This window comes from Penicillium nucicola (assembly GCF_028828085.1).
Source record: "Penicillium nucicola strain IBT 29836 chromosome Unknown utg000006l, whole genome shotgun sequence".
In the NCBI taxonomy this organism is placed as follows: Eukaryota; Fungi; Ascomycota; class Eurotiomycetes; order Eurotiales; family Aspergillaceae; genus Penicillium; species Penicillium nucicola.
In genome coordinates, this window is record NW_026643130.1 from 1,943,982 (window position 1) to 1,956,056 (window position 12,075).

The 12,075-nt window shown below is 51.6% G+C and overlaps 4 protein-coding genes across 4 annotated transcripts; 1 reads left to right on the plus strand and 3 right to left on the minus strand.

Moving 5' to 3' along the window:
* Nucleotides 1-228: 228 nt before the first annotated feature.
* On the minus strand, nucleotides 229-2,733 carry pab1 (polyadenylate-binding protein; the record flags this gene model as incomplete). The annotated part of the gene is made up of 2 exons (XM_057129126.1): nucleotides 229-600; nucleotides 659-2,733. The coding sequence occupies 2 exons, from the start codon at nucleotides 2,731-2,733 to the stop codon at nucleotides 447-449; spliced, it is 2,229 nt and encodes a 742-aa protein (XP_056983682.1). The 3' UTR covers nucleotides 229-446.
* Nucleotides 2,734-3,651: 918 nt separating this feature from the next.
* On the minus strand, nucleotides 3,652-7,456 carry N7511_006750 (HECT-type E3 ubiquitin-protein ligase; the record flags this gene model as incomplete). Its single annotated transcript, XM_057129127.1, has 3 exons — nucleotides 3,652-4,323; nucleotides 4,383-5,379; nucleotides 5,433-7,456. The coding sequence occupies 3 exons, from the start codon at nucleotides 7,454-7,456 to the stop codon at nucleotides 3,652-3,654; spliced, it is 3,693 nt and encodes a 1,230-aa protein (XP_056983683.1).
* A 554-nt stretch (nucleotides 7,457-8,010) lies between these two features.
* Nucleotides 8,011-8,494, minus strand: N7511_006751 (mitochondrial 54S ribosomal protein mL41; the record flags this gene model as incomplete). The annotated part of the gene is made up of 2 exons (XM_057129128.1): nucleotides 8,011-8,220; nucleotides 8,276-8,494. 2 exons carry the CDS (start codon nucleotides 8,492-8,494, stop codon nucleotides 8,011-8,013), a joined length of 429 nt encoding a protein of 142 aa, XP_056983684.1.
* Nucleotides 8,495-8,717: 223 nt separating this feature from the next.
* N7511_006752 (UTP14 family protein) lies at nucleotides 8,718-11,624 on the plus strand (the record flags this gene model as incomplete). The annotated part of the gene is made up of 2 exons (XM_057129129.1): nucleotides 8,718-11,384; nucleotides 11,442-11,624. 2 exons carry the CDS (start codon nucleotides 8,718-8,720, stop codon nucleotides 11,622-11,624), a joined length of 2,850 nt encoding a protein of 949 aa, XP_056983685.1.
* Nucleotides 11,625-12,075: the final 451 nt, after the last annotated feature.

Below are 12,075 nucleotides of genomic sequence, written 5' to 3' on the forward strand. Positions count from 1 at the left end.
GTACCCATTAAAGGCAAGCAGAAAGCATAAAGTATGAATGAAACAAAAATGAAAATATAGAGGGTTCGAAAAGAAGGCATAGCGCCTTGCAAAAGGGAAAAAGACAAGAAGTAAAGCATCAAGATAAACCGCATCCAGCGCCCAGAAAAAACTTTTACCGAACTGCCAAAAGACACTGCCAGCTAAAGCCGAGCATACTAGAGAAACGGGAAATTCATCGAAAGAATGAAAAAAAAAATCCGAATGTCATACCGCATTCACTAAAACACCAATAAGGTGGCTGCCTAAGACACAAACTTTTCGAACCGAGGGATATCAGGATCAGAGGGAGAGATATAGGGATGGAAAGGGTAAAAGGTAGGAACAAATAGTGGAAAAGAGAAAGGAAAGGTCATCAAAAAACGTGCATCCAAAGGTTTCCGAAAGACAGAGGATGAACACATCATTTAAGACTTGTTCTCCTCGGCAGGAGTCTCCTTAGCAGCCTCCTGGGGCTTGGAGTCACCGGCCTCGCCCTCGGTACCCTTGTTCTTCATGTACTCGTCGTAAACGTTGAGAGCCTCGTCGACCTTGCCGCGGAGAGCCTCCTCATCATCAAGCCTGGAATATGGGGTTAGTGAATGATTTACAAAGAAAATAGAGGGAAAGTATAACTTACAGGCCAAGAAGCTCAGAGTTGTCCATCTCAAGAAGCATACCAGTAATCTTTCCAGCGAGCTCGGGCTGCTGGGCCTGGATCTTGGGGTAGAGAGCCTCACCGAGCATCTGCTTCTGCTGGGCGGGGGGAGCGGCAAGGAGGGCAGGGTTGGCGGAGCCGGTCTCGGCGCCAGCGGGAGCACCGGCGGGGGCGGGCTGGCCACGGCCACGACCCATCTGGGGACCACCACGGCCGAAGCCGGGACCACCGCGCATGTTCATGGGCATACCAGGAACCTGACCACGGCCACCGGCACCACGGCCGAACTGAGGACCACCCATGGGGTAGCCCATGCCGTTAGGAATGCCACCAGGACCCTGCATACCCATGGGCATACCCTGGAAGTTGGGGGGAATCTGCTGGTTGGGGCCCATGCCGCGACCACCCTGCTGGGGGAAGGGACCGGGGAACTGGCCGGGGCGTCCACCAGGGATGCCAGCCATGACCATACCGGGCTGGGGAGCGAAGGGCATACCGCCACGCTGGCCGGGCTGGGGCATGTAACCCTGCTGACCGGGGCCGTAGAAGACGGCGGGCTGCATGTAAGGCTGGGGCATACCGGCAGCGGCGGCGGCCTGCTGCTGGCGGATGGTGTTACGGGCCTGGATGCTAGCCTCAAGCTGGCTGCGGCGGACATCCTTGCGCTGGGCGAGAGCAACGTAGAGGGGCTTGGCGTTGACCATGCGCTGGTTCATCTCAGTGACGGCCTTGGAAGCCTCATCGGGGCTGCTGAAGCAAACGAAACCGAAGCCCTTGGACTTGCCGAAGGCCTTCTTCTCGGACTTCTTCTCGGCGTCCTCACCCTCCTCGGAGGTCTCCTCAGTCTTCTCCTCGGTCTTCTCCTCGGTCTTTTCCTCAGCCTTCTCCTCGGTCTTCTCCTCCTTGGTCTCCTTGTCGGCCTCGGCTTCCTCACCCTCGGGAGAGGGAGAGCGCTCAGCAGAGTCGCGCATAACCTTGGCGGAGGTGATGGTACCGTAAGGAGCGAAGAGGTCACGGAGCTTCTCGTCATCGACGTCATCGGTCAAGTTCTTGACGTAGAGGTTGACGCCCTGGTACTTGGAGGCCTTCTCCATGCGGGCAGCCTCGTACTGCTTGCGGAGCTCCTCCTCACGCTCGTGCTTCTTCTGGGCACGGCCAACGTAGAGCTTCTGGGACTTGACGTCCTTCTCGTTCATGGAGTCAACGGCGGCGGCAGCGCTCTCGTGGTTGGCGTAGTTGACGAAACCGAAACCACGGCTCTTGCCCTCGTTGTCATGGCTGAGGGTAGCGGAGGTGATCTCACCGAAAGCCTCAAACATGGCGCGGAACTCATCATCGGTGATCTCAAGGTCAACGTTCTTGATGTAGATGTTGGTGAAGTTGGCCTTCATCTCCTCGAACTTGCTCTGACGGTCCTTCTTGGAGATGTGGTGACCGACGAACACCTTCTTGTCGTTCAGCAACATGCCGTTGACGTGCTTGATGGCGTTGTTGGCGGCCTCGGCAGTCTCGTAGTGAACGAAACCATAGCCCTTGGAGTTGGCGAACTCATCCTGAGCGACCTTGCAGGAGAGAATGTTACCGAAGGCAGCAAAGGTGTCGTGAAGAGCCTTGTTGTCAATGGCGTTGTCAAGGTTCTTGATGAAGACGTTGCCCTGTCCGGTCTTACGGAGGGCGGGGTCACGCTGAGACCACATGATACGGCAGGGCTTGCCCTTGATCAGAGTGTAGTTCAGGTCCTCGAGGGCACGCTCGCCATCGGGGGTGTTGTTGTAGTTGACGTAGGCGTATCCGAGGGAGCGACGGGTAACAGCGTCGCGGCAGACACGGATGGAGGCGACCTGACCAATGGAGGAGAACAGCTCGTAGAGCATGGCCTCGGTGACGGAGGGGTCAAGCTCACCAACGTAGAGCGAAGCCGAGTGGGGCTGGGCATTGGCACCCTCGCCGGCGGGCTCGGGAACGGCGGCGGCAGCGACAGGGGAGCCGGTGGCCTCGGGAGTGCCGTTGACAACGTTGTCAGCGGCGGGGGTGGTGGTAGGAGCTTCAGCAGACATTTTGACTGTTGTTACTGAAAAAAGAAATGTTTTAGCATGTGCATGCCGAGCCTATCGCGCAGAGGGGGAGGGGGAGATATGAGGCAAATGAACTGAGGTTATATGACAGTCCATGTGGGATCTTTCACAAACCACCAGGAGGAAGAGAAAGACGAGGGGAATTCAAAGGGGGGGAGGGGCCATACAGCAAGGTATCCACGAAACAAAGAGGTTGGAGATATTTCACTGAGCAGAGCACACTGCAGGGTATTAGTGGGGTGTAACTCAAGAGTGTCGCATCAAAGTAGACACAAAAGTCGAAAGAACACGACTCTGGGAAAAGAATCGAGTGGGATCGAGGCAAAAGGCGACGTAACTGACCAGGTGAAAAAGGACGATGGAGGCGGTCGTTGAAAGAAAATCTTCCACACAACACACCGCACAATCGGGAGGGATGAGATAAGATAACTGGAAAAATTTTCTGGGGGTTTTTCGTGTTTTTTTAGATTTTTTGCCTTTCGATAAAGATTCGAAAAGAAAAGGAATTCCCTGACGAGAAGAGAGTTGAAGGATGGAGAAAAAAGTTGAGCCGTGAAAGGCGAGGTTTGTTCTGGAAAACTCAGAGGAGCACGAGATGGGGCCGCTAGCCGTATTGGGAATGGTGGCTGCCGCTTTAAGGGCTTACCCGATTACTTTGGGCAGGCTATAGTTCCCCGAGGTTGATATTGTTCATTGTCGATTGTCTCTTGTATACAGTTGAAATGGCTGGGGGATAATTACAGAGATTCATCCCCCTTATCATACAAGGAATGCTCGTCTACCAATAGAATCTTCATTCCTCGACGCCCATGCTATGCATACCACACTACAAACAACCTGTCTAGGAAATAACCCGTTCACAATCCAATGAAAGTCTCAAATATCAAGTCAATCATTGTTTCAACTTAAATCAAATCCTGCTCCTGAGGTCACAGCATACAGCAACTTCGTCCTCAGCGTCTGAGCATCCGAGTACCGCGGCAACTTGAGCAGATTAACGCAAGTGCTGGTACTCGGTAATCTCATTTCATCTTCACTTGAGTCTCGGATATTGAAGAGAGGATTGAGGTGACCGAAGCCCAGCAGTGGTGCTCGGGGGGTAGATGTGACAAACCGGATGACTTGTTGTCGCTCCGCATTGGTCATTTCGCGTAGCACCTGCCAGAATAGTTGAATAGTCGGGTGCTCTAGGTTGTCATCGCCAATCTGATATACGCCGCCGTACGTGGTGTTTCGGCGGAGATCATCCACGTCAATGTCGGCGTTGTCTCCGCTCACTAGCGTTTGCAACTCGGACTGGTTGAACATGGACAACCAGGCCGGTTGAATCATCTGGCCAAGACCTTGCAAGAAAGCATTGGTCTGCATCGCAGGTTGCACCTGCAGGCGATAACGAGCCATGTATGAAATGTAGACAAGTCTGTTCTTGTTGGTTACGACAATTTGTGAGCCTTGGGGTTTCAGTTCGGTTGTAGTGGTGCGGTTTGTGCCGTTCGGCATTGGAATGGTGTTGTTGACTGTGAAGTCGAGAGCAAAGTCTTCAACATCCCCAGGGTAATTTTTGAGTTGCAGCTATAATGATGTTGTTAGTAAATAATGCATAGTCAACAACCATCTGTAGATTCACTCACCAGCCCCTGATACAAACCCTCGTCCAGGTCCTTCAAATCATTCAGGTTGGCTCGGTAAGAAGATTCTTTCACGGCTGACCCAGTACCGCCTGTAAGTGCCCACTTCAACAAGAAGAAGGGGGCAAAGTTGACATCCACCAGGATTCCTTCGTAGAGACACTTTCCAATAATCCGTCCTAGGAACTCGTAGCGTCGCAGGAGACCACGAACTTCATCCTGCCACTCAACGCTGGTCTTCGCAAGACCGGCATCACGGAGGACTTCTTTGAATTGATCGACCGACGATGGATTTGGGTACAGCAGATGCTGGTCATTTTCCGCAAACATGCTCTCGTCACCATCAGTCTTAAAAGCCTCGCTTGTGACACTCGTTAGGAACTCTTTGGTCACACCACCTCCATCGATACCAGCCTCCTTGGATCCAAATTGATCAATAAAACTAATTTGGATCGGTTCTTTGAGACCATCGCCTAGCCCGTAGAATTGAGAGAATGCATCTTCAAATACACTCTCACGACTGATGTCGGCGTGATGCCGGGCTAGAATATCTGTAGCATTAAATCGACCGTTCATCATGGATTGCTGGGCTACGGAGAGACGCCATGTCTCAGGATCAGAAAATCCATTGCGTCGACGCTGTTGATCCCTGAGGATGAACTGGCGGAAAATTTGGACTCTGGTAGCAAACGGGATGAAGAAGGGCATATTTCGGAGAATTTCCAATCTGGGCGCAATGGCAGCGAGGGCCTTGCCTCGAGCAGCTTGCCGTTGACGACGTCGTAGATTTTCGAAGCGGATGGTTCGTAGAGCATGGTTAGGGCCGGAAATGCCGACAGACTCTGTAGTATCATCATCTAATAGATCAGATTCATCATCTTCGCCATCCTGGAATTGATGGCGTTTCTCTTCTTCTCCTACAACGGCTGGAATGAACCCTTCCATGTCAAACCGATCAGTCATAAGCCAATGATCTTTGGGAAGGAATTTCCTCCGTGAGCTAAGTCGATTGTTAGTCATGACATCAGGCTGCGAGGCAGGTATATAACTTACTCTCGCTCATGAAGCATTCTGAGCAGTCCTGTGATTAGCCCTTGAAAGTAGTCCAAAGTAATGCCTGTGACGCCCGGAAGATCATTGGGTTGGTCTTTGGCTTGGGCTTCATTGAACCGCTCTGTTTGCTCCGGAACTTGGCTCGCGGTGTTAAAATAGCTCCTAAGGTCACCGGTAGAGGATGGAACAGGCCCTTTGTCACTCAAAGCGGCAAAATTCCAATACAGGGTGAAGGCGAGATTCTTAAGGAAGATTGTCATCTCTTTAACATCTTCAAGTGGCAAAGCGCTTTCCTTTGTCCATGAAGAATTGGTGTTAGAGGAAACTAAGAACGGAGAGGCACTCGAGAAGAACTCTTCATCATCCATGACTTTCAAGAGGAAAGTGTAGAGCTCAAAAAAGAGGAGGATGATTGTCCACTCCTGGTCACGATCCTCTTGTGAAATTCCGATGTCTGAACCCGGTTTCGGATTGTCTAATAGCGAAAGCACTTTTGTCGGTTCGTTTGTAATCATTTCAAAGACACGACTGGATCTTGCCCCCTGCCAAAAGTACTTGATGGCTGGGATCTTCGCGCCTGGTTGGCTGGGCAGCTGATCACCCGGAGGTGCCGAACCCAAATACAACCACATTCGGATATCATCTCCGCGTCGGGGGAACACTCTCAACAGGTTCAAGGCATACATGGCGAGAATCTTGGCTTCCTTTGACGATTCAGATTTGCTTCCTGAAGCATCTGTCTCGGTCAAATGGGACGGTCTAGTCGGTGAAAGTAGTCCTGTGATGCTACTTTGATTGACAAGGCTGGTGACTTGGTCCTTGACAAATGGGTGCAAAGAAGGACTGCGTGATGAATCGGATTCGTTAGATTCATCCATCTCCAAGCATCTTATGAGATAGGGAGTGCTTGAGCTCAACAACTCGGATACTACACTCAAGAACCCAAGATCAGGAACGCCAATATTAGCTTGTCCACCAAGAGCATATCGGTGGAAGTAAATCAGGTATGCAAGAAGCCAACTCCGAGCCTTGACATCTTGTAGAACACCGAGGTTGGCTTTCGCCGGGTGCATGTATGCACCAACGGCTGAAGCAAGTACCTTGTAGTTGATCTGGTGCGCCAATCCATCCAGTCCGCCAAGGTAGGCGGCTAAGTCCGGAACGGTCAGATATGAGATCGCAAATGCTTCATAAGCTGCCATCGTTTCCGACGTGATTGGCCGTAAAAGGGCAATGGCGGCATTCACAACTTGCTCTGGTGCCAGGTTGTCACCCAGAGACACAAGGCTCTTTGTAAGATTTGCCATGACATGGTAGTAGGTGTTGGCAATCATTGCCATCTTCTTTGGAATCAGGTCCACCAAAAAGACTACCATCCGCAATAGAGGTAGAACTGCTTCTCCATGAGTCGGATTATTTGTTGCCGAGTGGAGAGACTTCAAGACCGCCACTGCCAACCGTCTCAAGAGCTGGGTCCATTCACCCTCTGTCGCGATCGTAGGCAGGACATGAAAGGTTTTCTCAAAGACATTACAGAAGTATAGCAGACGTAATATGTCTTCCGAGCTCCTCGGTGACCCAGCAAACTGAACGAAAAGTCGAAGTTGGTCCAGACATTGTTCTGCATTGGCGTATGGGGGTGCAGAGCAACGCAAGAGATACTGCAGACGCTCAACATTTGTCGTTGGAGCTCGATCCTTACTCTCAACAGAGCTCAAGGCATTCTCTGCTCTCTTCCATTCAAATGTATCCCATTCTGACCTCCACTGGTTGTATGTTGTTGTTCTGCTCTGGTGTCCCCGCCAGAATCGCTGGATAACGCGCGATGCCGACTGTCGGTCTCTGTCATGCTGCCTTGAAAGTCGTTCTCGCTGGGCAATGGCAACTGCAGTCTCGGGTTTTGCGGCATGAGGGGCAGATCGAGTAGGGGAGTTTCCGGGGAATGCAGCAAAGGGATTAGTGGCACGGCCGCTGAGGTTCACCTGCCGTGGGCGACGAGAGCTGCCGGTGAATGATTGAAACATGATACAGCTGGAGCTGCCCTGGGCTGAAACAGAAAACTTGCTTTAGATGCAAACGAAACAGCCCGCATCACGGGTTTGAAAAGGTGAAGAACTATGACATACGCCGATATGGAGGCTTATCGTTCTTATGTGCACGGACCATGTCTATGTTCTCATTCAGGTATCGACCGTACTGCCACGCTCTTACGCTGGCTGTGGTTATTCCATGGCTTATATAGTGGATAATACAGTAATAGACTTGATGAAACTCATGCTACAGCATAGGATCTTCTTTTTAATCCAGGGCCAATCACCCGGAGCTGGGCAGATGATCGTATATGGCCATCGGTACCTCTAAAAACAGGAGTGCACCGTCCAATTCCAAATGAGGTTGTAAAACTATAATACATGGGATATATATTCAATCGGCCGGTGGACAAAGGCCTAGGGTGAGCATTAATGCTGCAGAGGAGGATTGTGGATGGTATGCTGAGCTGATACAGGCGTTACCAGGCATTACCAGGAGCTAGGTTGGAAGCATGCTCACATTCAGCCGGGGACCCACGAGAGCGCGATCATTGACCCGAAATTCCCTTTGTCGTCTTCTTGGACTTTCTGCTAAGCGTGGCCTTCATCCGGAGGCCCTCTTCGGTATCGGCCCATAGGTTCAGATAATCGATGCCCTCAAATCCTCGAGTCACAGTGACCGTCTTGCCATTTCGTTCGAGGTCTTGCACGTAACTTGAACGGGTTGATCGCATGTGTTGTGTGACAAAGGGAGTGAGCTTCAGTCATGTCAGCAGGGATTCGAAGACATGCAGAAAAGCATTGATCACTTACCAGGAAGGGTTCCTTGGAAATGGAATCCTCGGGAAGTCCAGGCAGTTCAAGCTTAGTCGGAAGGATATAATTGCGATGCTTTTCTACCTGGGGCCTGTATTGGCCCTTCTTGTCGAAGGCACCCATGGAGCCGGTCCGGTTTCCCTTGTAGTAGCCACCATTGACTTGCTTCGTGGTCAAGCGCAAGCGCATTAGCATTGGCTCCGTTGGCTTAAACATGGTGCCGGTTCGAGGGGTGGGCAGTTGATGTAGGTGAAGGTGTTGCGGGAGACAAAAGTCGGCGAATGATCGGGTCGCGCTAATCTCCGCGCCGAGAACTTTTTTCTGCCAGGAAAAAAAAGTTCAACGCATCTACACTCCTCTTGAAAGCAGCCGTCGCATGATTCAGTACTTTGAACAGTACTGATCTGAGGCTTCTATTCTATTTTATTTCATTTCCGCCATGCCTCGCAGTTCAGCTCAGCTGCGTGGTCCTAAGGACCCCTCAGCTCAAAAACCAGCGCAGAAGCGGAAGAACGGCCGGGCGCTCAATGCGCTGTCTATTGCAGAGAAGCAAATTCCGACTAAATTAGGTGTTCGACGCAGCCGACTAGGCGCCTATGACGATGGTTCCTTCATTCGCAAGCGAAACAACGGGGACGATGATGAAGACGACGAGGCCCAACATCACAAGCGCCGCAGAACCGAAGACACTGGAAGCCTCGATGGTGGCAGTGATAGTGAAGGACACGAATGGACACTCGGCCAAGTGAACAGCGACGACGACAGTGAACTTGACAGTGACGAAGCTCTGGGCGAGAGCGATGAAGAACGATTTGAGGGCTTCACTTTCCGTGCCTCCAAGTCCACGTCCAAGCCAAAGAAAGCGGAACCCAAGGCGAAGAAACCTAGTGAAATCAACTTGGACGAAGATGACGAAGAGTCGGAGGAGGAGTCTGAGGGTGACTACGACGAAGATGAAGACGATGATCTAGGAGAGGATGCTGTCGACCTCGCAACTGCCTGGGATATGAACGCTGCCGCCGAGGAAGAAGATGTTAAGGAAGCATCAAGAAAGGCCAAGCGGGCTGCCAGAGACGACAGTGATGAAGATTCAGGATCAGAGGGGGACAGCGAAAGCGAAGAAAGCGACGATGACCTTTCTGTCTCCGACGAGGGTGCAGACAAGCACGGTCTATCAAAACTACAGGATTTCGTCCAGGCTATGGAGACCGGCAAGCCTACGAAACGTACTCAAAAGTCACAAGAGCAAGGCAAGCCCTCGGAATACGGTCTTACATCCTCCAACAAATTGACCGTCGCCGATCTACTCCCTTCAATCACGGATTCTCGACTCAAAAGCTCCCTCAAACACATCGACTCTGTCCTTCAAAATTCCAAGACTGGCATTCCGGGCAAGCTAGATGCTCCTCTGGCCAAGCGCCAACAGGATCGTCTGGATCGTGCTGCGGCCTATGAGAAGAGCAAGGAAACCCTCAACCGATGGCTCGACACCGTCAAAGCCAACCGTAGAGCTGAGCACCTCTCGTTCCCTCTGGCTGATCCTGACGCCGAGCAAAATCACAAGAAGATGGATATTGTCAAGCCACAAAATGACTTGGAAAGTGCCATTCAGAACATTCTTGTGGAAAGTGGTCTGGCTGAGGCTGAGGGCCAGTCGGCCGAGGACCAGATCCAGAAGATGGAAGAACTGCAAGCACGCAATATTCCAATCGAGGAGATCCAAGCCCGACGCACTGAGCTCCGCAAGAGACGTGACTTGATGTTCCGAGAGGAAGTGCGTTCTAAGCGCATCAAGAAGATCAAGAGCAAGTCTTACCGCCGCGTTCACCGTAAGGAGCGTGAGAAGCAAGAGCAGCAAGAGCGCCAGGCTCTTATTGAAGCAGGTGTCGACCCAGACGAGATGGACCAGGAGAAGAGTGAACGCATGAGAGCCGAAGCTCGCATGGGCTCCAAGCATCGCGAAAGCAAATGGTCCAAGGGCCTGAAGCAGAGTGGTCGTACCGCCTGGGACGAAGAGGCCCGCAACAGCGCAGCTGACTTGGCCCAAAGAGAGGAGGAGTTGCGGAAGAGAATCGAGGGCAAGCGTGTCTCTACTGGAGAGGACGATTACTTGGAATCTAGCTCTGAGTCAGAGGAAGATGACCCCTGGGCTGAGGATGCATCTGATGTCGAGAGGCAAAAGATCCAAAAGAAGCTCAAGGCTCTCAACGGTGATGATGTCGATGAGGATGCTCCGAAGGGACCTCATGCTGATCTCTTTGCGATGAAATTCATGCAAAAAGCCGACGCCGCCCGCAAGGAACAGAATGATGCCGAGATCCGCAAGCTCGAACGTGAGCTTCACGGAGAGGAGTCTGAGTCTGAGGCAGAGTCTGAGGTTGGTCGACGAAAGTTCGGAAAGACATCGAAAACTGAGCAGAAGCCCGTCAAACCTTTGCTCAAGAACGAGTTTGAAGAAGCCCTCGACTCCGATGATGAAGACGCACAGGCAGCAAGAGCGGGATCAGACGATGATGTTAACATTGTTGTCGATGCTCCGGCTAAGCAGAAATCTACATCAACCAACAAGAACGTCTCACAGCCTTCGCGCAACTCTTCCCAACGGGAGGAGTCCCCTGCTGACGAGGAAAACCCATGGCTGGTTCAGACTGAACGGACCAACCGCCGTCGGACTGGCCCAGATGCCCAGGAGACTATCGATATTTCACTCGACGTTGCCCCTCAAGCCGCCCCTGCGAAGCAACAGAAGAAGCAGAAGAACGCCAAGGCAGCTCCCGCCAAGAAACATCAACTCGAGGATGAGAGCGATGATGAAGAGAACGTGCCTGTGCTACTCAAGAACCACGACCTTGTGAAGAGAGCCTTCGCCGGCGACGAAGTCGTCCAAGATTTCGAGCAAGACAAAATGGACACCATCGAAGACGAAGGTGATCATGTTGTAGACAACACACTCGCAGGCTGGGGTAGCTGGGCCGGTGACGGTGTCAGCAAGAAGCAGCAGAAGAGACAGAAGCGCGACCTGACCACTGTGCAGGGTGTGAAGCCCCAACAGCGCAAGGATGCCAAGCTGGATCGGGTGATCATCAACCAGAAGCGTGTCAAGAAGGTAAGCCTTATCCTTTCTCTACCGTCAATAGTACCAGCTCACTAACATGTTGTATAGAACGTGAAGTACATGGCCAGCCAATTGCCGCATGAGTTCGAGACCAAGCAACAGTACGAACGGTCTCTGCGCATGCCTCTGGGCCCTGAGTGGTCTACCAAGGAGACTTTCCAGAGCGGTACCAAGCCTCGTATCATGGTCAAGCAGGGCATTATCAAGCCTATGCAGAATCCTATGATTTAAATGTATATACGTGAGGTTCGGAATGTGTGTTCAGTTGTATATCCAGTGTCACACTTTGAAGTAAAGTGACTCATTACCACGACTTGTTACAGGAGTTTCAGTTAAAAAGCATCTACATTGTTCACTTGGTTACAGCCGTATTTTCGTATGGAGTAGTCTGTCACTTAAATTGCGACCACGCGACGGCGTCATTTAGTAATTCCCCAGCCTTTCCACATGGAATCAATGTTGTCACGCCGCAGAATTGAATTTACTTTTTTATCTATGGACTAGAATCGTCAAGACGCGTGAGTGACAGCCTCGACTGGGCTTGGAATGTTGGCCACTGAATGGACCGCCTGCTGATCAGGGCATGTGCGATGAATAGGAAAAAGCCTGGATACTGTCTTTTAGAGTTGTCGCCCTCCCTTACAAGTGATTCAGACATTAATCTGCAGGATATTGAGGTTGT